The sequence below is a fragment of the Hakea prostrata genome, chromosome 1 (genome assembly GCF_041222555.1).
Source record: "Hakea prostrata isolate BN-2017 chromosome 1, UWA_Hpros_2, whole genome shotgun sequence".
Taxonomy (NCBI): domain Eukaryota; kingdom Viridiplantae; phylum Streptophyta; class Magnoliopsida; order Proteales; family Proteaceae; genus Hakea; species Hakea prostrata.
Genome location: NC_142600.1, coordinates 9039914 through 9066764, shown reverse-complemented (window position 1 = coordinate 9066764; position 26851 = coordinate 9039914). Strand labels below are relative to the sequence as shown.

At 37.0% G+C, this 26851-nt stretch overlaps 3 protein-coding genes across 3 annotated transcripts; 2 read left to right on the top strand and 1 right to left on the bottom strand.

Annotated features, from left to right (window-relative positions):
* Window positions 1–3374: 3374 nt before the first annotated feature.
* LOC149027245 (mannose-1-phosphate guanylyltransferase 1-like) lies at window positions 3375–7391 on the top strand. The gene is made up of 5 exons (XM_089160861.1): window positions 3375–3669; window positions 5059–5188; window positions 5807–5869; window positions 5972–6211; window positions 6387–7391. Exons 2-5 carry the CDS (start codon window positions 5078–5080, stop codon window positions 7056–7058), a joined length of 1086 nt encoding a protein of 361 aa, XP_089016987.1. The 5' UTR covers window positions 3375–3669; window positions 5059–5077; the 3' UTR covers window positions 7059–7391.
* Window positions 7392–7517: 126 nt separating this feature from the next.
* On the bottom strand, window positions 7518–12508 carry LOC149027244 (CASP-like protein 5B2). The gene is made up of 3 exons (XM_089160852.1): window positions 12027–12508; window positions 10114–10246; window positions 7518–7970 (listed from the first exon to the last, which is right to left on the bottom strand). The coding sequence occupies exons 1-3, from the start codon at window positions 12155–12157 to the stop codon at window positions 7770–7772; spliced, it is 465 nt and encodes a 154-aa protein (XP_089016978.1). The 5' UTR covers window positions 12158–12508; the 3' UTR covers window positions 7518–7769.
* A 4554-nt stretch (window positions 12509–17062) lies between these two features.
* Window positions 17063–22248, top strand: LOC149027243 (NADPH-dependent aldo-keto reductase, chloroplastic-like). The gene is made up of 8 exons (XM_089160843.1): window positions 17063–17184; window positions 17271–17403; window positions 18778–18828; window positions 19582–19658; window positions 19830–19917; window positions 20754–21029; window positions 21113–21361; window positions 21876–22248. Exons 1-8 carry the CDS (start codon window positions 17072–17074, stop codon window positions 21960–21962), a joined length of 1074 nt encoding a protein of 357 aa, XP_089016969.1. The 5' UTR covers window positions 17063–17071; the 3' UTR covers window positions 21963–22248.
* Window positions 22249–26851: the final 4603 nt, after the last annotated feature.

Below are 26851 nucleotides of genomic sequence, written 5' to 3'. Positions count from 1 at the left end.
CTAAGAAGCGATGGAGCTGCATCTCTGAAATTATGATATTGTCTGGACCAAATCAGTTCTTCAAATCTAGACATTTTAACCATGTGTAGAAATAAAATATGATCAATGAAGTCGCAGAACCTGATTAGTGATTACTGCTATAATCACAAGAATATGGAACATACGAAGACAAGGGCAACATATCATACAATATATTCAGCATCATAAAGTTAAAGGCAAGCTTGGACAAGCATTCATTAGCACAAATTCAAGAATGCTGCTTCAACGAAACGAATTATTCTCCAATGTTGAAAACCTCACGAATGAGTGTTCAAATCTGGTATATTAATTCAGAGAGATATAGAAACAGCGAAATTGCAGATCGAAACAAACTAATCGATCCTCTCTAACACAAATCGAAACAAACTAATCGATCCTCTCTAACACAAATCGAAACAAAATAATCTATCTCCCTCTGGTAAAACGATTTCCTAAGATCTCAAAATCAAACTTCTGTGGAAACTAATGAGAAATTGAACGACGTTACCGAACTTACTGCCGCTTGAGGTGGCGCTTTCTGAGTCGAGCCTAGGCAAGTTTCCGAATCGGAATGGTGGTGATGATCGAGTCCGGATCGACTCGTGATGATCTTGACTCTGAGTTTCTATAATTTAAGGGTGTCAAACTAGAGTCGGGAACTGGAATTGGATCGGACAATCCAAATTGAACCGAATAGAAGAAATTTAGAATTGAGTTCTAGGCTTGTTTAACCAAAAAAAAAATTCTAAACTTACTTTTTACATTTATATTAATTTTTGGCGCCGGGGCCCCCCCCAGTGGGGTTCCTTTACCCCCCCCACGTCCCCCCCCCTTGCCCCCGCTCCCCCGGGGTCTTGTTTTTTTTTTTTTGTGCTCTTCCTGTTTATTTGCGCCCCGGGTTCCTCTCCTTTTTTTGGCACCCCGCTCCTTGTTCCCCGTCTTGGTGGGTTCTTTCCCCGCGTGTCTGTGTTGTCGTGCGGTTGGCCTCCTTCCGCTCCTGCTGGCCCTCTCGGGCCGTGGGCCCACCCTCCGCCCCCCCATCGCCCTTCTCCTTCTCCGTTTTGGCTGGCCGCGTTGCTCCCCTTCCTTCTCGTGCCCCCCTCCCCTTTTCTTCCCTTGTTTCCTCCCTCTTGCCGCCTTTTTTTTCGCTTCTTTCCGCCTGCGTCCCCCCCGCGCCCGGGTTTGCCCGGCGCCCCGGGGCCGGGTGTCCGTGTCCGTCCGTCTCCGTGTTCCCTCGTGCCTGCTCGCCTTTCTCTGCTCTCTTTCCCTCCTCCGGCTTCCGCCGTGTTCGTCGCTCCGGCGCCTTGTGTGCCTTGGGTTTTTTTTCCGTGGTATTGGTGGGTTTTTGGTTGTCGGTGGTTCGTTTCCTTGTGGCTCGTGTTTGCTGGTGTTGTTTTTTCTGTGGGGTGTCGTGTTTGGCCTCCTTTTGGGGTGCTTTTCTCTTTTTATTACAAATAGCAACAAAATCTCTATTCTCCACTCAAAAACAAAGGCTAAGAGTGGAATTTTGTAGAAAGAGTCCCTTATCGAATTTGAATTGATGGCTAAGACTGGAGCTTTGTCGAAAGAGCCCCTTATTGGATTTTAACTGATGACTTATGCATTACCATGGCGGTACTCTACTGCTGAGTTAAAAGGGTCCATTACCACTATAGTCTATAGCGTATCTACCTCTCTCGATCTATAGAATATATATGTACATTGCGACTCATTCTGGAAGAAGAATAGTGACTTAGCAAGTCTGGGGTAAGGTAAAAATTTGATAGTCCATGGTCATGAATCGTTGTTTGACTATTTCCTTAAATGTCGTTTAAACTGAGAATTTTCCATTTGGAAAAATAGAGGAGAACCAAGAGTCTTCTTGATCCAGTAGAATTACTGGAATAGTTATTATTGGAGTGGGATTAGAGGAGGATGAAGGTATCTCCTTGTTCAGCTTGTGTAATTTATTTGCCACTTTCACCACTATTGCCTATCGTGACCACCTTGTGAAGTCCTGTAATGTTGTCATCCTGTCACTTTGAGGGTGTACCCATGGATCAAATCAAAATGAGGTTTTATTCCTCTTTCCAACATTACGGTTTACCATATTTTGTAGTTGGGGTAGAATACTCACAATGTTGTTCCATATCCATGACCATTTTCTTGTGTATACCTTTGGATAAAAAATACTTTTATCCTTGAAATATCTTGCTTTCAGGATTTGTACCCATAGTGCGTCTGGATTCAGTCTTTCACCCTCTGGCAGCTGTCTACATGATCCTCAGGACTAGCTCCACCATTGTTATGGCTTCTCCTCTAATCTACTAGAGTGTGAGAGAATCGTAAATTTTTGAAGAATCAAACTTAGACAAGCTAATCACCAACTTGCGGAATAGGGGATTAAAGTCGGGGAAAATATGGGGTTTTTGGTTTATAAATTTTGAAAATATCAAACATTAGAACGTAAAACGAGAAAATATAATTACAAATAAGCCCTCGCCATTTTGCATTCGTCTGACTATATTTTGTAGACATGGCAAAATCCAAGTTGTTGACAACTAGCAACAACCACTATTGTAAATAAAAATCATAAAGCCTACGGACTATTTGGATCCTCCAATCAAACAAAGGGTCAAAATCAGTAGGTTTAGGGAGTAGGAAATGGAAAAGGAATCAAGAAAAATATCAAAGAATAAAGATTCAAGCCTAAGACTTTGTTGGTCTTATTATCTCTACATAAGAGGTTGCCCCAATTATATACGAAAGTACATCCACATGAATTCATATTTGCAATGATGAAGAAAAAATATTCCAACCCATATTGTGTACTATTACCATGTTTCTATTAATATGTAATATTCTCGCCTTGCTTCAAAAAATATATATCCGTGAAATTAAGTTCACATTTATATTTTTTCTTGTACAAATTTTTTTTTTTCTTCTTTTTTGACAATTAGTAACTTTATTAAAGGGTAGAAGAATATTATATATACGAAAAGAAGAAAAAAGTCAACCACTTACCTCTTTAGTAAGAGCTACTAGTCTCTTGTTTGATTTATTAGTTGGCAAATGTAGTAGAATCTTTAGTCATTATGAAAAAGAATTCCAATCTACATAGTTGAATTCTTATTAGATGCTCTACCACAACGTAGAGAGAATATTCTAATCTAATTGGGTAGATTCTTATGGCATAAATATATGGTAAAATAACACTAGAGCTAGCTTGCATGCACTCAAATTCAATGAATTTTTAACGAATCATGGCTGTTGACTAGTAACAAATGTGATTAATGGGTTTGATTTGTCAACGTGATAGGTGGATGTCATGTATCTAATATAATCCAGTGTATTGTTAGGCAGTTTGCACAAACCACGACGATGTATCGTTTGGTAATTTGAATAAACAGATTTTTTTTTTATTGGGCAACTCGAAATGCAACTTATCGGATTAAAGGTGCGATAATCCCAATTTAATTTCGGGTTAAAATTGGGCTTTGGCACGAAGAACAAACCAGCATCGTTCGAACAGCGAGTAATGTGATTGTCCTGCTACTCACGGCCAATACGTTGCTCTATCGGGAAGGAGGAGCAGAGGAGGAGAAGGGAACGAAAGGCCGGGAAAAAGGGCCCGGAATCCCGTTTCCCGTCCAAGTTCAAGTAAATCTCCAGGTGAGTTTCTGCATAAATCTTGCGATTCGTCTATCATTCTCAGTTTTCTGCTTAAAGCTTTCGTGGGTTCAGTGTTTTGTTGGTTGATTCTTTATTTCACCCCATTCTTGCTTTGAGGTTGAAGATCTTTGGTAACTACTAAGCACTACTCTGCATGAGTTTCAAAAACAAGTAATGGGTGGGATTTATATCGGAAGCCGGAGAGATTTGTGTTCAGACCTAAGTCTGTACTAGATTAATGGGTGAAGGTCTCCTTATTGTTTTCTTGACAAAACGAGAACTGATTCAGATTATGTGTGCTTCCGAGTTCCTTGAGTTGACCACAAAACCTGTTGGATTTAGATCTCTTGAAGAATTCTGTGATGTGGGCGCTATTCAATCTCGCTGCGTAATTTCATCACTATGGAAAACTGGAACGACCTGGAATGATTCTGTGTTAAACTTGGTTGGGTCTTTTTGCTGTATGCTCCATATTGAAGAGGACATTGAAGCTTTATTTTTGAGTATATACTCAATCCTATTATATAAATTCATTATTATGTTGCATTTAAGTATTTGAGTTTGCAGTTTATTCTTTTCTGCTTGTTTACCTCATCAATCTGTGCAACCCCTATATCTTTGTGCTGAAGGATGAGTGTTGGTTCAGGTAAACTTGTCCGTTACAGTTATTTAGTTCTGTCACAATCGAAGGACATAGTTGAAATTTCTGTTCACTTCTTGCTATCATGCACATAGGCAATGTTCTTAGAGTTTTGGTCTTCGTTTTGGTAATCTGGCTCCCCACCCTCCTTTTTTTTCGCCTGTGTAAAGTGCCACCAATTTTACTATTTGGGAAACAAGACCAGGAACACCAGTTAATAGTCCCACTACCTGACCCAATTTCAAGTTGTTGGTCCTCACTATTCAAACCAAAATTTGCCTCCATGAACTGCAACCCTACCACCGATTTATTGACTAAGTTTATATCATACCTTATTCAGATGAAGAAATATGTATTGGTTCCTACTTTCTAGTATCGCATTATTACTCATCCTATGACAACATTAATTTTTGGTGCAAATTTATTATGCATCCTTTAATTTTATTAGTGCCCTTAATCTATGGTTCTTATTCTGGACTGTTGTTCCTTCTTTCTTCTTGCATCTGGTGAATTCATTTTGAGTTCAATTTGTCACCTTATCTGAAACTTGACAGCTTTGTTTCAGCAGACAAGTATAAGCTCATTTATCATTGTTTGAATCAACAAATGCTAATGCTTTGAGTTCCATGAAAGAACTTTTCTCTTCTTGTGTCATGGATAAATTCACATTATTGAATCTATTACTGGGATTGCTTTCTCCTTTAATTTATGATGAACTGATCCTAAGAGTCTGACTTGTTGGGTATCAGGAAAGGCAGGGATTTCATCATGAAGGCACTTATTCTTGTTGGAGGGTTTGGAACACGGTTGAGGCCACTGACACTTAGTGTCCCCAAGCCGCTGGTTGATTTCGCTAACAAGCCTATGATTCTGCATCAGGTCTTGTTTCCTTAACATGCTTTTCTATGCTCCACATTGTTTCTGCCCTAATTGTTTCGCCAATATCATGCATGCATTTCAACTTTCTGGGAGGTGTTTCTATTGTAGCATGCAACTTGAACTGATTGGATGGTTGAATTCCCCTTGTGTCCCCCCCCCCCTCCTTCTGTTGTTCAAAGAGATTCTATATTATCCTGGTGCAATATGACAATGTATACATTTTGTACATTTGGAGTTAACAGTAGAAAAGATGAGGAAGCTGAGATTGATGAGTGATAAAACTTAGAAAATAGGGAAAGAACAAATTAGAGTTAATTTAGGAATATCTCTGGTACATGATGAGTTGGGAGAAGGTTTTTGAGATGGTATGAACTTATCTAACAGAAACCTCTGGTAGTGTTTTGATTAAAAACCCTAGCAAGTAGTCTCAGCTTTAAGTGGAACTCAGGGTTCTCATGGGTAACGATTGAGCCTGAATGAAGTGACCCTGCACCTTGAAAGGAAGTCCTTAAAATTCATGTTCTGCTATTGTGTAATTGTTTTGTCCCCATGATCAAGCTCTTTTTTATTTTTAATATATATAAATATTTAACTACTGATCCTTGAATTTCTTATCAGATAGAAGCTCTAAAAGCAGTTGGGGTAACTGAAGTGGTTTTGGCTATCAATTACCAACCAGAGGTAATATAGTGCAAGTGTAGAGCAACAAGGACCTTCAATAACTATTTTGCTTCTAATTTCTGGGGTGCACCTTTTGGTAATTATTATTTATTTATGGTGTAGGTGATGCTCAACTTCTTGAAGGACTTTGAGACAAAGCTTGAAATAAAAATCACCTGTTCACAGGAGACAGAACCACTTGGAACTGCTGGTCCTTTAGCTTTGGCTAGAGACAAACTGATTGATGGCTCTGGTGACCCATTTTTTGTTCTCAACAGTGATGTTATCAGTGAGTATCCACTCAAACAAATGATTGACTTTCACAAATCCCATGGAGGGGAGGCTTCCATTATGGTGACCAAGGTAATTTTGGCTTCTTACTTTTTCTTCTTTCTCTCACCCCACTATTTCCATGAAAATATTCAGAATGAAAATCAATATGTTTCCTGTTGTTGGAATTTTGAATTATATCATGGTACACCAGAAAATATTGTGATATTATTGTCTCCTCACCCCTTCTATCACTACCTATTTGTAGGTGGATGAGCCATCCAAGTATGGTGTTGTGGTTATGGAGGAGTCAACAGGGAAAGTCGATAAATTTGTGGAAAAGCCAAAACTATTTGTGGGTAACAAGATCAATGCTGGAATTTATCTGTTGAATCCGTCTGTTATCGATCGCATTGAACTGAGGCCAACATCAATTGAGAAAGAGGTTTTCCCCAAGATTGCTGCAGCGCAGCAGCTATATGCAATGGTCTTACCTGGATTCTGGATGGATATTGGACAACCAAAGGATTACATTACTGGACTGAGACTATACCTCGATTCCTTGAGGAAGCAATCCTCACCAAAATTGGCTACTGGATCTCACATAGTTGGAAATGTTCTGGTAGACGAGAGTGCTGTGATTGGAGAGGGCTGTCTGATAGGGCCAGATGTTGCAATTGGACCAGGATGTGTAGTCGAATCAGGTGTGAGACTCTCACGTTGTACAGTGATGAGAGGGGTTCGTATTAAAAAGCACGCATGCATCTCCTACAGCATCATCGGGTGGCACTCTACTGTTGGGCAGTGGGCTCGTGTTGAGAACATGACTATCCTTGGAGAAGATGTTCACGTCTGTGATGAAGTCTACAGCAATGGAGGTGTGGTTTTGCCCCACAAGGAGATAAAGAGTAGCATTCTGAAGCCCGAAATTGTCATGTGAAGCTGTAACGGTGAACTGGAGTTACTAAAGATTGTTCAGGAATTTTGTTTTCATAGTTCTCACTTTCTTTTGGAAATGTTAAATTTTTTCCCCGGTTGTGCTATATAAATTATCCATGCTTTGAGTTCTCTCATGATCTTTTTCCTTGAGTTTGCATAATTATTGCTATAAGATGTGAACAATATAATTGTAACCTTAAAAACTGAATTGTTCGAAAAGAACACGAATACCACTGAAGAGGAGTCCAGTGATGATAACTAAATCTTCTTCTTTAGGAACAAAGGGTGCATTGATCATGATGCAACTCCGACTACACTTTCCACAACTTATTTATTGACGGCAGAACCCGGCTGCAGATGCCTTGGGTTTATCTGAAGCATGGCATCAAAATTTTTGCCCTTGGTACAATTTGATGCCTTTAGGGATGCTTGGTTTCTTCATGGTGTTTCCCGGGGGGGGCATCAAGCAAGGTTATCGGCAACAATGTTGCATGACAAAGTTTTCAGATTTTGACCAAAAAATAGAAGACTAATTGACTTTGGATTGATCCATTAATGAGTAAAACGCACCATGCCTGAAAAACTAATGCGGATACTGATATTAGTATATACATGAAGGATTCAAAATTTTACATGGAATCCATTACCAGGCTAAAAGGAAGTGAACAGTGGGAGGGGGTGATACAGAGAGAGAGACAGAGAGATTGGTCTCTCACACGGAGGCTGCTAGCCAAAACACAACAAGGGAAGATACAGCAACAAGGAACCATGTAACAAAAGCCAGCACTACAGAGATCTGGAACTTGCTGCAAGCGGCAGGAGAGAGCATCTTGCAGAAATCCAAGTCCTTAGTAAATATAACTGTGACCCCCGCCGATGAGCACGCTGCTGCAAGTGATAGCGTTGCTGTTACCTGTATTCCACTTTGCAATTATATACTGGAATATGCATTGCATAAAGTCACTGACATAAGTTTCATAAGTGAATCATTATCGGGTAGCACCATGACTGGTGGGACAAAAAGCATCCAATAAGATGACAAGTATATAGAGATGTGGCATTGTCAGCCGTACAAGGATAAAATACAGGCTTACTGCTAATATTACAGGAACTATGATAGACATGAATGGGAAATAAATCTCTAATGTCTATTACAGAATGAAGTAAGAAAAGTAAATCAAATGGCAAGTTTGCTGAACAAGTTTATAAGGACTCGAAGACTTCCACAGACAACCAATGAAGGCTCCCCCTACCCCAAAAAAGGAAGAAACATGTTCGGATTACATCTGAACTTCTTTCTACCCCCTTCAGCCTGTTTCAGTCCCGCAAAAATATTTTGCACATTTTGACCATCTGAGAGCCTAGAGCAAATAACAATTGTGCAGACAAGAAGGTGACTGAAAACCACCAGCAGCAGCTACAATTTTGAGCAGGCTACTACAATTTTGCTGCATTCTTATGTTTTTAAATTTTTTAATCATATAATAACACCAACAAACACGTTGGTTCAATTGCTAAATTAGAATCCCAGGACATCTACTTTTTATTTTCACTTTAAGTAGTAGGTTTCTATTTTCAGAACTAGTAGCTGAGAAGAGTTAGCAGTCCACATCAATCTTAGAAACTGATAGTGTCTTGTAATTGTAGTAACTGGTCAACATTGGAAGCTTCTATTTTAAGACCTCATAATTTTGATCCCTGCCATTATCTGTTTTCTTTGCAATCAATAATACAACCCAGAGCCAGAAGGGCCACAGCAGGCAGTGATTTGTGATTCACTATTCTTGTCAAGCTACCACATCTACTGATGTGTCCCTCAGTGTTTGATCCTTGGACAAGGAGCTGTTGTGAATCATTTTTACTCCCTGCAGCATGAAACCCAGGGGGCACTTCTCCAGGGCTTAAAGCCATCAGAATACTCATCCACGAAATTCAAACAACCTGCTCCTGCTCCTGCCTCTGCAGTTCCTTGGTTTTCAATTGATCAACCAAACTCCTAATCCATTTACTTTCTCTTCCTGTCCAATCTAGCCATCACCATTTTCATTTCTTTTGAGCAAACATTTCCTTTCCTAGAGCACCACTAGATTCCACTCTCTCCTTCATCTACCTGTAGATCACCTTCCATAAATATTATCCCAAATTCCCTTAAAACTCATTTTTCTGGTAGCCCGCAAATTCAACTGTCAGAAGCTACAACTAGATATGGATTTGTTTGCCTCATCCTGCTCCACCATACTGCCAGACCTATTCCATCATAATAAGCATAGCCCCTAATTGAAACCTTAACCTATCTAACCACCCTGTTCTATCGTATCAAAACTGAGCCTTTTCCCTGTTTCCAGAAACTGGTGTTGGACCTGGTTGACCCTTCAACCCTGTCCTACATAAGAAACTCATTTGCATCCAGTGAAAATTTTGTGACCTGGACCACTGCTCACACGATTGTTTGGATCAGATATTGAGGAGATCTGATTAATCATAAACAAACATTTTGGCAAGCTGAGTCAGTGTTGAGGATATTTAACCTCATGCTAGGATTGTAAGTGTTCCAGCCAGAGTTGTGTGTGGAAAAAAATGATTGCCACAATGTTCACCATACCGACCCATCTCTCAAAAACGAATAGAGTTGCTTGAAAATGGGAAAAGAATCACCATTTCATTAGTGCGGGATGCTTTCTCACCATTCTATTAGTTTGAGGATGCTTTCTCACAAGTCACAACTTCTCACATCCACGACACTTTCTTATCTTCTTACCCTGTCAACTCCCTATTGATGAAACTGATTACCATAACCCATACATGTGACATGGGGGAACTCCCCCCACCCCAACAAACAAACCAAAAAAACCACCCAGACACCAACAGAAACTCTCTTTCAAAAATATATAACATACATGAGATACAAATTTTGAGTCTTTGACTACCACTAAAGTCTGCAAACAACAATATCATGTGTATGCATGCATCCACAATTTCAAGTTCCAGTGAACATGCATTTCTACATGTAGAAGTTGCTACAGGTAATGAAGTTCAGAAGGAAGCAAATCAGTTACCCAGTCGCCAACAACAAACATGCTCACTAATAGAGGATGCTGAAGGTCCCTCTTCATCATCAAAGCATAAGCATCAAGACACGCAAGTGCCATGCTCCAGAGTACTTGAAGCACCATTGAAGCTACTAGGTAACTGAATCCAAAAGATGCACATCAGTTCAAAGTGCAGGGTGATATGGAAGTTAATAAGTTATAGTGTCTTTAGCAATCCCCAACAGCAATATTGAGTTTAACATAAGAAGGTTCAAAAAATGGATCATTTAAAAGATTCAACACAACCAAAACGACAACTGCATAACAGCCAAATAGTAGGCCAATTACCAGATGTGAACTAATTGCAAACAAGTTACTGTTAATTTTTCTATACTGGCAAATATGGGACAAGAGAAGGTAATATACAAGATTTATAAGGGAAACAAGTGGGGAACACCAAAGGAAAAGAAAAAATAGTCTCCACGGTGCATGTTAGATACACTTCTGTAAGTACAGGTCCATGTGAAAATGTTTACATATTAGACCCCCAAGCCTTGACTACCTCATACATACTACAAGCTTAGAAAATATGAGGTTTTCTAGTGTTTTATCTCTCTTCACGTCAAGACTCATGAAATGGGTAGAAGTTCTCACTTATTTTGGTGAAGTATTTATAACTGTCAATGCCAAAACTTCAAAACAAGAAGGCCTTTCTTTTTTTTTTTCTTTTTGGGAGGCCAGAATCTGGTATTGCCTATAGAGCAGCCACCCTTTTCATTTCCAGGCTTCTTGAAATCAAATTATTTCACAAAATTCTAGTTAGCAACAAAATTTTGAACCATGATGAAGACTAGTCTACCAAGGAACCAGGATGTAATGTGGGCTTCTAAAACAAGCGCCAAGTAGGAAGCAAATACGTGAAGATATACACCTGAACACAAAAAAGGGGGGGAATAAGGCACCTCCAACAAGACGTACTCACAGTACACATTCGAGGATCTAATTTTGTACCCATATAAAAGTCATTTAGCAAAGTGAATGAAATTCCTAGGATCTCTAAAACTAGGAGAAGGCACAATTTCTCCAAACCCTAGGACTTCTAGTAGAGGAACCATCATCAACATATATATTAATAACTTTTGGTCCCTTCTAATAATACCATCTTCCAAAACTTCATGAGAAATTTAGAGGCAGTGGAGCAGCTGAGATTGACAAAACCTCACAAAATGCAACTGGCCAGCTATGAAATACTCTAACAATACGAAGCATCTAAGATTAACAAACCTTCAAAAGATGCACATGAACAACTGTTATATACTCTGTTAGACCGGTGATAGTGGATAGGACACTGGAAAACACCAGTCACTTCCTCTTGGTAAGTGAAGTGAAATGGGTAGGTACAGAATTTAAGAAGGAAAAAAGGTTATATATTTGCAGTGTCAACTTGTTCAGATGGAGTTCAGACTCATGATCATTTTAAGTTAGCTATCTAATGATTTATAAGATCTAACTTGAACTGCCACATTGGATTTCTTTAACCTCACAAAATGTACATGCTCTGATTAGGTGGAGGTTTGAATTGCTAAGTCTGACAACAAATAGAGCTTTGAATATGGATAATCTCATCCTGTTCCAACTGCCAGGTACAATGTAAATCAAAAAAATTCAGAATTATGAATCCTAGATAAACCAAACGAATGAAACTATAAATATAATTATCTGCACTGGGGATCGGAACAATTAAAGAACCAGTCAAATACAAAAAATTTAAAAATAAAATAAAATAAAAATCTATAGCTCAGACCAGGTTTCTACTTGCTAAATCTCTAATCAATTACTCCATCACTAATTTGAAGCTCATATAATATGTTCAAAAGCCGAAACACGTTTAGCGCTAGAAACCACAAGCGAAACAAGCAAAAAAAGAATAGAGGCACTACCAGAAAGCTGTGTAGCTATTAAACTTGTGCGCAGACGCCATTGATCCAATGGAGGCAGCAGCGCCAAGACACTGTCCTATCCTCAGAATAAATCCACTAACAGTACCAGGACTCCCGAAGACGTTCTTCATCTTTCTGCCGACTAAAAGGACAGTTCCCTCTACCTGATTCCGAAATTCATGAAAAAAAACCTTTTCTTTTATCTCCCAAGGTGTGAATCTGTTTAGATCGAACCTTTGCAACTGTCAAAACATTGTCAGAGATTCAAATGGAAGAAATACTATCCATGATTTGAATCGAGGAAGAGTTTTATCTCTGAATGTGAGTGAGATTTGCAGAGCGAGTGACCGAAAGTAAGAAACCCTCTTAGAGGTTTTTCTTTCTAAGAGAAATTATTTTCTCCCGCTTTTGCTTTTTTGTGTTCTTGGCGTTGCTTCATTAGTTTCTTTTCTCAGTGGCCCAGACCAGACCGCGAAAGTCTATTTTTTCTACCTTTTACTTTTCCTTTTCTGGAGCGGCCCGAATCTATTGTCACCGGAGCTTTGGGCCTCGAACGCGGAGATATCATTGGTTATTGGTCACGCGCACCAAAAGCAGCAGATGCAAACAGCCGAGATTCCGATACTCTATCAAAGCCCATGTTTCCATGTAGAATTACAATAAGGACCCCCATCCACTCTATCAAACCCTATGATCTCCTTGGTCTTATTCGGAATTCACATCCTCTACAATTCCCACCTCCTACGATTTTCTATAATTCCTATCAAATAGTCACAATTAAAACTCAACTAAGAATTGAATCTAATAAATTCCTAAATTATTTTCCAATTCTATCTCTTCTCTCTTCTTAAAGCTTAATTTTTGGGTTTTATTAAATTCAGTTTCTAATTGCGTTCTAATTCTGACCCTTGGATAATTAATTGTCATGTATAGCAATCCTAAATACGAATTACAAAGAATTGTAGAGGATGAGAATTATAAAAGATGTGAATCCATCTTTTGGGCATTTAGTGAAGAGGTCATGGTTTGACATTGCTTATGTTATATTCAAATAGGTAGAGGATCCGGATCCGGACTCTTTAAATATTGGTTTACTCCAACATTTTTCGAGTGTGGAGTCTAAACTCTAGATCAAATGGAATAACCTAATGGGTCTATCTATAGCTCAATGTATATTTCATATTTTCAATGCAATTGAACGAGACTTATGTATCATGTAAGGGCATTTTTTGTTACATGAATCTAGAAATTTGATCTTTGGATTCATTAATGTAAAATTTATTACCCGTTTGGTTGTGAAAGTTCTTAGTTATATGAAATCTAGAGATTCATTTATTTTACACTAAAAACGTGAATCTTTTTAGATTTATGGGTATGGGGGATTTCACCCCTATTATAAAAGCGCTAAACATTTGTGCATTCACAAAAATCACGTTGGACCAAATAAATTTTCGAGATGAATCCACATATTTCATTCCACATATTCGGATTAACCAAACAATTAATTACAATTAATAGACTTTATGAATTTGAAACTAGATACTTTGAAATCTCCATACTCATGTAACGAAACAGCCCTAAGAGGTGGATTTTGTAAATTTCTTTGTGATATATTGGTGACAAACTCTTCTAGGGGGTTCTTTGAGATTAAGAATATTTTAAGCTCAAGCCTTCGTGTGTCTTATATTTTTATAATTTTGTTATTTCAAATGTTATTTTTCTACTAATTTTGGTCAAAACTTACTGTTCGTTTGATTGTGAAGGAAATGCAAATGTTTTTATTCAAACTAAAATAATTCTGTTAAGAAAAATAATTTAAGTACTTAATTACGATTTGTTTTCTAACTAAAATAAATTTAATGTTTCAAATGAAAACACAATTTAAATTTACTTATTAAAAACACAAGTTATTTAAGAATCTAAGGAACCTTTGATTCTCGATTATTCCATCATCAATGAGAGTATCAAAAGCCAAAAGCAAATTTATCAGCGACGTAGCCTTGCACCTCACAAGTGTAAAATTACAAACGTTTGGACGGACTATTCTTGCGTTTGTAGGGGATAAACAGTTTAAATGTGTATATTTGCAATGCAGTCATCAATATGTATGTAAGGGCCTGTTTGGTTGCATGAGTTTGGAGATTTCAAATATCTAGAGATTTTAAATCTATGGAGTCATAATTTATAAAATTAAATGTTTGGTTGTGTAATGAAATATGTGGATTCATCCTAAAAAACTATTTAATTGACGTGATTTTTGTGAATGTGCAAATGTATAGTTTTTTTTAAAATATCTGGATTTCACCCCTTACCTATAAATTTACATATTGACGTTTTTAGTGTAAAAATGTGAATCTATAGATTTTTACAACCAAACGGGTATAATTTTCAGATTCATGTAACTAAACAGGCCCTAAATCAATTAAGTATATTATAATGCATGTGATATTTTCAATGTTGTGGTCTAAATTCCACCTCTTATACCAATTTGATCCCATTCAAGATGCACATAAACTGCTCCAGGAAAACCTCAGTTTCAGAAAAGAAAAAAAATAATTAAAAAAAAAGAGCAAATTGCACTAATACTCCAAAATATAAGCCTTAAAGCACTTTCATTGGATATATTTGTCCAATTTATCATTGAAAACAGTCAAGATACTGTTTATTATAGAAATATTTTTAGAATTGAAACAAGATAAACACTGATTTAACTGTTTTGAGTGATAAATTAGACAAATATATCTAATAAAAATCCAAATTTTGAGTATTTGTGTTTTTTAAACACAAAGTGCTTGTCAGTAATTTAAGGCCTCCATTTTGTGGTGCCAATGCAATTTGCTCAAAGAAACTAATGCAATGAAAGCATGGTAGGCCCACCCAAAAGATATAAAATCGAAATCGAGGCATTATTGGCAAGGTTTTTTTTTTTATTTTTTTTAGATCTTTAATTTAATCTTAACAAAAAATAAAAAGGAATAGCTATGTTCCTTGAATCTCACATAAGTCCAACAGTTCATATACTATGGGACTAGGTAGTTATCAAAACTCTTTATTTTCAACCCCAAATTTAGAACTGCAAAGTCACTTTGCAGTTTTCACCAAAATAGATAAAAAAAAAATCACTTCCTAGATATCCAACCTCTTAATTGTATTCAACACCAATTTTGGAACTGCAAAGTCACCCACATGCATGAGGCCTTCTTTCTCGTAATGGCTTAAAGTATATTTTTGTTTGTTCTCTTTTTGTTGTTAAGTCTTTAGAAGCCCTTGTCCTTATTATTCCAGTAGCAAGTTTATTAGTGGACAAATGGTAGTAATCAAATGAAGCATTTACATTTCAACCTAATTAGGGCTGCGTTTGTTTGCTGAAATAAAGATGGGGTGGGAAAATTATTGAAAAAAGCAAAATTGTTTTATTTTTTTGTTAAATCTTAAAACTGTATATTGTTTGGTTGCTTGGGGTGGGAAAGTGAGAGAAAGTTTCATTATCTGGCGAGGTGACAACCCAACTTTCTCACCCCAAGCCTTTTCAAAACCCCAAAAAAAGTGTGGGACTTTGAGGAAAAGTCTGAAAAAAATGAAATATGGGTCCCACCATTAATATTTTTCCAGACTTTCTTTTTCTTGTTTTTCTTCTCCTTCACCCCATTACACATAGGGCCCACATTTTTTTTTTCACCCCACATTTACAAACAAACACAGCCTTAAAAAAAGAAGGAGAATAAGAAGAGCATTAATCACATTAGCATCTTAGTGTTGTACATGTATTCCGGGTGTCTTGACCCATGTCACTTATCAGTTGTTTCACCATTGTAAGTTTGTTATCTTGCATTATACATGCCTTAATACATTAATTATTTTGATCATTTGGGAAAAAATTGAAGCATTCTTGCATGAATTACACTGACTATCATATAAATAATTTATCGTAGTATTATCATATAGATCCAAGAGTTAGCAACTCTAGTATAGTCATGAATAAAAATAGAATAATCCTTTGAAAAGTAAGCCTTAAGAGAACTTGAATAGGGGCAGAGTCATGGCTCAATATTGGAGGAGGGGGCACAATGACTTTTCTATCCATTCATTCACCTTAAAAAAAGCAACTCCCCCATGAACTTGAATGGTTGACATCTTATTAATAGGTGTCTTTGCAATTAAGATTTGCTTGATTTTACTAATTTTACATAAGAGATTGTCACTACTATGTTCAAAGTACATCTATAAAAAAAAATTTTAAATATAATATAAGAATAAAAAATTTAGTCTCACTTTTGCAAATACTAGTGAGGTAATAACTCCAGATACTTTTATAATCATACATCATCACATACATCAGCAACATAGGTATAAAAGTTGGAATTGTACACAAAATCTCCTCCTAGTGAACTTTTGACCACTATAAATGTATCATTTTCTAAGATCCTTGTACTCTATTGAAGTGACGCGACATGAAGATCCGATGACTATCTTACCAAATATATATATATATATCCATATCCGATGACTGTGATTAAAAAAAGAAAAAATTATAACCAATGAATCCTAAAATATCCATGTATCGCCTTCCAGAGCCCAACCAAAACCTTTCTCGGAAAAACCTAAATCCGGAAAGGTTATAAGATTTCCAAATCCCTCTTACCTCTTTGTCCACTTTCTCAACGGCCAAACACCACACGTCTCTTTTGGGAAGACATTCCAGACGATCTTCTAGGTTCTCTCCCAATAAAAACCCTCACTAGATGCTGATGTCACCACCGTTCTCTTTATGCGAGCCTTTGGTGTCCACTCGATTGGAATAAAGTTAACTACCAGCTGTACACGTGGCAAATCCTCCTTTATTGGCGGGTACTACTGCATGCATTTGGCATGCCGAACCGTCATTTCCCCGCGTGCCCCACGCAGAAATGGAAAAAAAAATGAAAGCGATAGAATCAGTAAGGACATTTTTGGATTTTCATATTATTGGAGGGAGGCAGACACTCTGACGGTCTGACCGTATAAAGTGAGCCTGTTTTAGCCGCACGATTTATAAAGATTCAAGAATGGCACTGCGTCTATATATTCTTGGAGGCTGGCTTCAACCGAGCACAAGAGCGATTAAGAGTAGAGCTTTCTCTGTTGTTCACAAGAAAGCTTACAAGTCCTTCTTCCACAGGTCTTACTGGTTCTCTTGTTCTTGTTTATTGTTTATCTTATCGAAAGTCGATCTGATCTTCGCTTTTGTTTTCTTGCATTCTTCAGTTGCAGTGCGAAAATGGCAAACGAAATTAAATTTTTCGAGTTGAACACCGGAGCTAAAATCCCTTCTGTAGGGTTAGGAACATGGCAATCAGAGCCTGGAGTTGTCGGAGAAGCTGTCACTGCCGCTGTCAAGGTTTCTTCCTCTTCTTTTTAACGAATAATCAGTCGCTATGATCTACATTAACTAAAGTGATAACCTTATTTCGTACTTTGGTTGAGTTTTTATCTGTTGTTTAGTTATAATTTACTCTCTTTTGGTGTTTGTAAATGTGGACCATTTCCTTCTTAATGCGAAATGAAAATTATAAGGTCCATGAGTAATATGCAAAAATGATCTGTTATTGTTCTTAAATCCTAAATTTGATAACAAATCCGTCTGAAGAGTGTAGACCAGGGTTAAATGTTGTGCCTCTTTAGTTTAATATTATCCTGATTTGGGTTAGAATCAAGTAGAACAGTGGATTGAAATGCTCTATCATGGACGGTATTGTTTCTTATTCCTGCTTACCTCCTTACATGGATTGGTAGGTAAAAAGGAACTGAGTTCATGTGAAGTTGTTGTTATTTACTCCTTTTTATTTATTCAGCTTTAATTTTTTTAATGCCATTTCTTAGTCACTCTGACTATATCTGTTAAAATACTAATCAATTGACGACACAAAGCACACAAGTTGGCCCAGCATCGAAAAGTTAAACGTTTTTAACTTTTTTTACTCATATTTTTCTTGCTCACACAAAAGTATGAGGCCAAGTAAAATAAAAGGAAAAAAAAAATAGTCTAACTGGTTTTATCATGTGTGGAGGCTGATTTGGCTAACTGGTGGGCAGGAAAAAAGATTCATGAACTCTTGAAAATGGAGGGGAATAATGGCTTCATCAATTCCAACTTTTATGTAACAGTCTTACTTTATAAGTGCCTAACATGGAGTAAGTCTCTACAAAATTTGGGAGCTGACTGAATGATCACATGGCAAAGTATCATGCCTCATATACTCAGATAAAAAATAAAATTACATAAAATGAGGATGACCACTAATTTGCAATTTAAATTGTTTTATGGAGTTTGATCACTAATAAAATACTTACTTACATCAGATTCTAGTAAACTATTTTTAAATCCTGATCAGAACTCCTTCTGTTTAGATACCAAGACCTGTCCATTTGACACTTTTGATATTATATAGGTATACACGTTTACAGTGGGTGAGTTTTGGTGTAACAGTTAAGTTGTGCTACTCCAACCTGTTGATCGTGGGTTCAAAATTAGGGAACAGCCTCTCCTGTAAAGCAGGGGCTAAGGCTGCATAAATTTGGTCCTCCCAGACACTGCGGCAGAAGTGTTGTGCATTAGTATTATCTTATATCCTGTGCCTATCTATACCTGTTTTCAGTTGTCTAAAGTCCAGACATTATTGAATTGTTTGTCTGTAAATTGCAAGCATATGTTTTCTAATGTATGTATTATCCATGCTTTCTGGTTTATTGATCTCTGTTATTTCATGGACAGGCTGGCTATAGGCATATTGATTGTGCTCAAGTTTACGGAAATGAGAAGGAGGTGATTAACCTGCATAATTCTTGTTCAGGATATGCATTTCTATTTCTCTCGTCTTTCTGTCTGTCACAAACACACACACACAAAAACTGTCAACCATATCCATTAGGTATAGTAACTAGCAACAGTACTTAATCAGTAGTCACACACTTTAATACAGATACCAATGGAAAGAGATGGTCTAACCAGCTATCGGTGTATTCTTTAGTAGGTCATGGGCCTGGTCTTTTTTCTTTCCAAAACATTAGGAGCTTTTGGCTGCTAGGTTTATACTTTATTCAGGCCTGCTTAACAGGTTTCTGGTTTTCATGAACCTCAAATCCAATTCAACAATGGAAGTGGTCAATGCATGACTTCCAATCAAGACTTCTTATGAGATTAGTCAAGGATTCTATTTCAATCCAATGATTGTTGAAGCAGGGCAGTTACATTGAAATAAAAAGTTTTTCTGCAATACAGAGAGTAACCCTGAAAACACTTTTTTTTTTTTTTCAACCCTCATGTCACAACCAAGGGTATTCATAATTTTATTTCAGTGGATATGGTTTTGAGATCAATTCAAATTCATTCTGAATTCCCATCAATTCTGACAACATACTTTGTTGCCATGACCAGGATGAATATGTCCTTCTATCATGATGGCCAACTAACCAATTGTATGATCTACAATTTGACATTGTTTGACCTTGACATGATTGCTTTAGTTTTGGCCCTTGATTGTTTCACCTTTTTCCCCCTGGTTTCTGTCTGCTATAGGTTGGCTTGGCACTGAAGAAGCTATTTGCAGATGGTATAGTGACACGGGAGGATTTGTGGATTACATCCAAACTCTGGTTTGTATTGATTCTTATATTGGATTTTGGCCTTGATTAGCAAAATAATTGAAGCAACACCATCTATACCTGACACTTGGGTTAAGCTTTCTACATGTTTACAGTCAGTACCACGCTTTCACTGAAAGAGAAATTTGATTTGGAAAGCTTACATGTTAAATGAATTTGCAGGTGTAAAGATCATGCACCAGAAGATGTACCTAAGGCAATAGACAGAACTTTGCAAGATTTGCAACTTGACTATGTTGACCTTTACCTTGTATGTGCTTCCATTCACAGATTACTTTCTAAATGTTATGTTTACTATCAAGATGTGTCAATATTTTAGTAGAAGGGTTCCTGCTTTAATGATAATGATCATCTATCTTGGCAAACAAGGATAAAGTTGTGCCAATTTTATCGGATGCAGTAGTATGGTATATAAGGGATCCCCTATACCACTTCAGAATGGTTCATTTGTTCAGTGAAACACTATTAGTGCATGTGACTCCAGTTGGTCCGGATAGGCTTTTTTGAGTTGAGTTGCATTTATATTATTCGATTCGATTCAAATTTGCTATCTGTCAGAATTAATATGGATTAGAGTGTTTCGAGAGGGCAGACATCGTAATGGTTAGGTTGCTCCATTATGACCTAGTGGTCACAGGTTCTAATCAGCAAACAACCTCTTACAAAGCTGGGGTAACGCTGTGTTCATTATTCCCATCCCCAAACCCTACAATTGTGAGAGTGTTTTGCATTGGGTACACTCTGAATTAGTGTGTTGTGAGTTGCAATTTCTTCAATATTAGAAGAATTTGATCGTCAAAAGCTCTTGGCTACATAATTTCATGGAGCCTCAATGAGGTTGGGTGCAGGGTTGGAATTACCTTGCTTGTCCATTCTGCTTGAATTTCGTTTCAATTTTTTTTTTTAATTTAATAAATAAAGACTTCTTCCTCATGCTCTCTCATTGATTCAGAGTCTTGTAATCATCTTCTAATTATCCTTCATAAAGAAAATGTTTATCTGAATTTTTTGTTTGTGGTACTTAGTTTCATAGACCTTGTACTTGAGTATTATCTGTCTGCTAACTGAGCTACCAAATTCTTGAAGATTCACTGGCCAGTGAGCATGAAGAGTGGATCTGTTGGTTTTAAAGCTGAAAACCTCACTGTACCCAATATTCCGAGTACATGGAAGGCAATGGAAGCACTCTATGATTCTGGAAAGGCTCGTGCTATTGGTGTAAGCAATTTCTCTCCAAAGAAGCTGGGAGATTTGTTAGAGGTTGCTCGTGTTCCTCCTGCTGTCAACCAGGTGGAATGCCACCCTGTTTGGAACCAGGCCAAGCTACGTGCAGTGTGTAAAGCCAAGGGAGTTCATCTATCTGTAAGCAAATTTTTGTGCCACAACTCCTCTTATTTAAGAATTTTTCTATTGTAGTATTGATTTTTCCATTTATCTTTATGCAGGGTTATTCACCATTGGGTTCCCCAGGAACAAGTTCTATAAAGACGAATGTCCTTAAGCATCCTGCCTTAGAAATGGTTGCAGAGAAATTGGGCAAGACTCCTGCACAGGTTGCTCTTCGCTGGGGACTCCAAATGGGTAACAGTGTGCTTCCCAAGACCACAAGTGAGAAGAGGGTCAAGGAAAACTTTGATGTCTTTGACTGGTCTATTCCTGAGGATTTGCTTTCAAAGTTTGCTGAAATTGAACAGGCAAGTTATTCCTTTTCCCTTTTGCTGCTACTGTAGTGCTGAGCTTGTGCTCCCATAATGGTTTACTGCACTGCTGACACATCCTCATTCTGGTATTAGAGTATCCTAATAGTTTGTACATCCTAATTGGTCATAAATATCATGACATAGTTTTTAACAATGAAAGGATTATGAATGCTCCATTTTGTTGTGACAAGGGTTTTGTAGAGTAGATTTGAGTGACGAGTTTCATAATGTGAATTTGGAAATCCTTTACACCCGATGAACACAAGTAAGACCTGAAAGGATTTGGAATTCATGATATGTGATCTTGACCTGAGGAAATTCACTTTCTACGAGATTAGATGAAAATCGCAAGCACATTGGTGTCATGGTGAACGGTTTATAGGTGTATTTGGGCACAACGTTGATTTTTGAAATTGAATCCATAATGGTTATAACATTGTAGTAGGATGCTCGAGTTCTTCTTGTCATGTAAAAATTGTATTGATGTAATTTTTTGGTGTTAATGCAGGAGAGACTGGTTAGAGGTACAGGTTTTGTTAGTGAAACTTATGGCGCTTACAGAAGCGTTGAAGACCTCTGGGATGGTGAGGTCTAAGTGCACATTTTTATCGAAACTGGATGGAATTCAGCTTATTTTCTTACCCGAACGAGGCCTAGCTTGTCGCTTGAATTTGTGTGTTGACAGGATTTGCTCATTGTCAGTTCCTTATGTTTTTAGTAGGAATAAATGATCCAAGAGACAACTGAGGTTTTATCATGATACTGTAATACTTAAATTGAAATGTTTGTGGCTGCAAGAGTGCAAGGTTTTGAGGTGTTCTTTCACTGGTAATTGTAAAACCACCTCTTAATAATAATACCATCACTTTTACTTTCTCTGTCTCTCTTGTTGGGTAGAGGTTTCTCTTGCTGTTTGGTTAAAAAAGAGAATAGGATTTTCAAGATTTGTTTTATAGTGGAACATGGCTAAGCTAAGATTTAGCATGCTAGGGCTAAGTATTGATATTTCGCACTAAACATAATGAATTTTCTATCTATTATCTTTTATTGTTAAAAAAAAATTCAAAAGAGGATCAAGAGGAGAATTTCGGTAAGAGACGAGAACAAATTTCAAAATAATTCATCAAAAAAAAAATATATTTTCTTAATCAAAATAGAAGAATTTTTTTAACGACAATAACTCAAAACATTTCATTTCAAGGGAAAAAATTTTAAATCATAAAAAATCTATTCCAATTTTTATTCTCAACACCAGGATGATTCTACTCGTTTGCTTGCATCCCCTTATCTAATGGTGGATTAGTAGAGTGGTTAAAAAGCCCAACTTCCCAAGGGAGGTCCTGGGTTCGTATTCATCCGGCGGTATCTATATTAGTAATATTCCTCCTTATCCAATGCTTTTTTTTTTAATACTGAAAATTTAATGCCGTCCCCGACAAGGGTGGAACCCACGGAACCCACGACCTCTCCACTGAGAAGCATAGATCTTTACCACTCAACCAACCCTGCATTGGCTAATACAATTATTTTATGTTTTTATTACTAATTTCTTTTGCATTACTACTAATTCATGATAATATCCTTTATATCTACTATCTCAATTGTAGATTTTGTTTGAAACTATTATATCCCTCCTATCAAGTATTGTTGGTTAACGAATGACTTGACGTCAATGAATTGTTTAAAAATCTTAAAATAATTATGAAGTTTGTTATTATTTATTAATCTCAACAAAATTCAATCTTTTGATATCCAAAATGGTGAGTTTAAGGGAAAAAATTGGTATCAAATGGTTTTTCTAAATGATGGTAGTATCATCTTTGAGTTTCTTGTCTCTAATAAAGGGCAAAATAATATCATACATCCAATTTCAATAGTCTCTTACCGTCTGAAAATCCTGATAAAAAAAAGATTCTCATCTAATGGTTGTACATCCTTTAACCACTTAATAGTTTTGGCCATGCCTGCCAGTTTGAGTCAAAGATGTATACTTTTGAGAAATTTTCAAATGTCAGTCCTTGAGTTATTCAATTTATCATCAAATCTTTTACATAATAAAAATATATAAAAAATACTCTTACCGATGAAAAATTATATGTAAGTATTACTGAAAACAAGTTAAATATTTCAAAAGAACAAAAATAACTTTAACTGTAAAACCTAGAGTTATTTTTTATGCTCTATTTACACTCCAAGACTTCATCATCTTCCAACCATGGTCAAAAAATTAAGAAGATCTGCATCATGGAAGTGTTTTAAATTTAAAATGTAAAGGATAACATTAGAAATAAATAAAGAAAAAACTTTGTTAATACTAAAGGGCCTGTATGACAAATTGAATAAGTCAAGGGATGGCATTAATAATAAGAGTAAATTCAACGGGTGGCGCTGAAAAGGTTTCTATATTTATTCCGTTCTTCGTTCAAAACTGTACGGAAACAGTAGAAAGGCAAAACAAGATTTGAAGTTTCTTCGATAAACAGATTAGGGTTTCTTCGATCAAAGATAGCGAAAATGCCTGCAGGATCTGCTCCATTCAAATTCCTTCGGTCTGGACTTCTTCCTCAATCTACCGACATTCAAGCTGCCGCCATGTGGGGAGTCGCTGCCGCTACGGGAGCAATTTATCTGATCCAGGTAATTCTGCTGCTTCGGTTTTTATGATACAGCCTCAATCTCGTCTTAATTAGATTCGGAAACATGTTTGGTTACATTTTTGGGATTTGTTTGTCAGAATTTTCGATTTTGTTTCCTGATCTCCCTTGGTTCCACTATTTTGTTGATTATGTGGAACATTTTAGTAATTTGTAATGTGTTTTACCTTATTGCCGTGATTTCTTAAAGTGTTAGATCTGGTTTGTTTAACTGTAAATTGAACTGCGTTCTTTACCAAACCTTGCACTGATGTAGAAATTCTTAAAGACGTCCATCGCGAATCCTTTTTTGACACATATGATCTTCCACTACAGTGCTCTAGTCCATGGCTTGTCAGTTGTCATACGAACTTGAAATAAGGTCCTCAATTTGAGAAGCTCACTTAGTGTCTTTGTTATTATTATTATTTGTTCGGGCTTGTCTTCTTGCAAATCCTTGATGCTTCAGAGGTTTCCAGTGTACTACTTTTTCATCACTAAACACAAGTTAGTGATCCCCAAAAATATTTATAAAACTTAATGTCTCAGACTCTTAACAGTGAATGTATCTTATTAGGTATTATCCTAGATCCTCAGCACTTCATAGCAGAATGTTATTTACATGTCCCTGTCAAATATAGTTACCTGCTCGACTTTTTTTGGACATCTGATAAGTTGGTTTTGGTCAATGGACTGTTGGATTAGATTTGAGGACAATTATGATAGGCTCTGAATGTTCAAAAATTGTTGTGGTGATGGTGGGTTTTTTTCTTTTTTTTTTTTTTGGGGGGGGGGGGTGTTCCCTAGATTGGAAACGTGTCTGGTTTGCAAGATGTTGTACTTGAGACTCATTTCTCCATTTTCTTTTTTGATGAATTTTGACGGCTGATCATGTATTGATCTATGTGATTCATAGAACAGTTAAAACTTAGAAGTGATGACCATATGAGGTTAAGACTTAGAAGTGATGAGCATATGAGGTAAGTGTTAATTTAGTTATGAAGACTTCCAATGGTGGTTGAGTATCAATGGATAATGCATCGCAGTCCACCGACAATTGGGGGGAGACAATAATATGCTGTTATTCCCCAAGGGTTGGGTAGAGTGGTGGAAAAACAACATATGAAAATAAAGGAAAGAGAGAATTGGACGAGAGTTAATATTTGTTCCATAGCATGGGCACCCACATTGCACAGAGGGCTTTAGAAAAAAGGCAAAGATCTGACTAGGCACTTGCATACATAGGCTGATGTCCAGTCAGGTGTAATGCAGGTGGAGGCTTTTGGAATGATATAAAGTCAATGTACACAATTGTGAATCTACAGCATCCTGGAGGAGATTCATCCACTTGATGAGAGGCTTTCCAAAGGGACACGACCTCCTATAGTATTTATACTGATGCTTCTTGGGATCGATCATCAATGAAGGGGGATGAGAGTGTTTTATCTGGGACCCGGGGGACATTTCACGGCAGCAAATCATCATTTGGGTGAGGTTTTTCAGCGACAGCTATGGAGATTGAATCGATTAGAGATGCGGTATTGCTGGCTTCCTCTCTTCAGATTTCTCGAGTCAACATTCTCTCATACGGTCAAGCAGTTGTTTAAGCTCTTAATGGGTAACCCAGTGGATTGGATTGGGTTTGCTCTTGTCTTACTGAGGAGATTTTGAACTTAAAACCAAGATTTAACAGTTTCTTTTCTGGTTTGTAAGTAGAGATATGAACTTGTTTGCAGATTACTTGTGTGCTAGCAGGTTATTTTCTAAAACTTGGTGGTTAAGCGCCCCCCCCTTTTTATTGTAGATCAATCGTTTTCTGCCACCAGGAAACTTTCTTTAGGGTGCTTAAAATATCCTCTTATTGACTGGAAGAAAAAGAAAAGATATAGTACTACAATTAGTAAGTTTAATTTGAATACTCTCTTACTGGCTTTTACCATTGTGAGATATAACAGAAGTGTTACTTATGTTTCTTTTTTATTTCAATGATCTCCTTGCAGTTTTAAACTGTTTTTTTAGCTTACTTATGTCTCTCTGTTTGTAAATTCAAAATAATTTGATATGATTTTTAATTCTTTCTTTCATATTATATGGTTAATGCATTTTTTGGTCATATTGTAGCCATTCAATTGGATCAAGAAGACATTTTTGGAGAAGACCGAAGGGCAGCAGTAATTAGAGATTCAAAATCCCAGTACAATGTTTTGTTATTGCCGGGCTTGTTTCTGGTGAGAACAGTAGGAAGCTAGCTAGTCTATCTGAATAATGCATTTCAACTTTCACAGCATTTAATTTTTTCTGGAGGCCTTCAGGGATGACACTGAAGGAGTCTGAATTAATATATTATTAAAATTTCTCTTTCTTTTCCCAACTTTACTGCTTTGTATTTATATATATATATATATATATATATATTTGGGGGGTTAAAACTTTACTGTTTTGTCATTAACAAGATATTTCACCCCTTGTTCACTTTTAATAAAGATTCACAAGTTTGCTGCTTGTGAAAGATCTTAACCATTGAAACTTGTGGAATCTCCTGTCTACCTTTCTTTTTCTTTTTTTTTTTTTTTTGCATATTCTCGGGGGGGGATGGAACCCCAGACTTTCAGATGTTGGTCATCCGACGCCCCTCTGATTGTTGCCTACCTTCATGTTCAGTTCAGAGCAAACTCTAGGATCTGGCCGCTAGTTATTTAGCAAATCCGGGTGTGTGTTGTGCAACCCCACCTTTTTATTTTTATATTATGTATGTCCCCCAGGAAACCAATATCAGAATGAAAGGTTAACTTATTCACCAAGCGTCTTGGGTTTGTTCATGTGCACTATGGCCAAAAGTCAAAACACACTG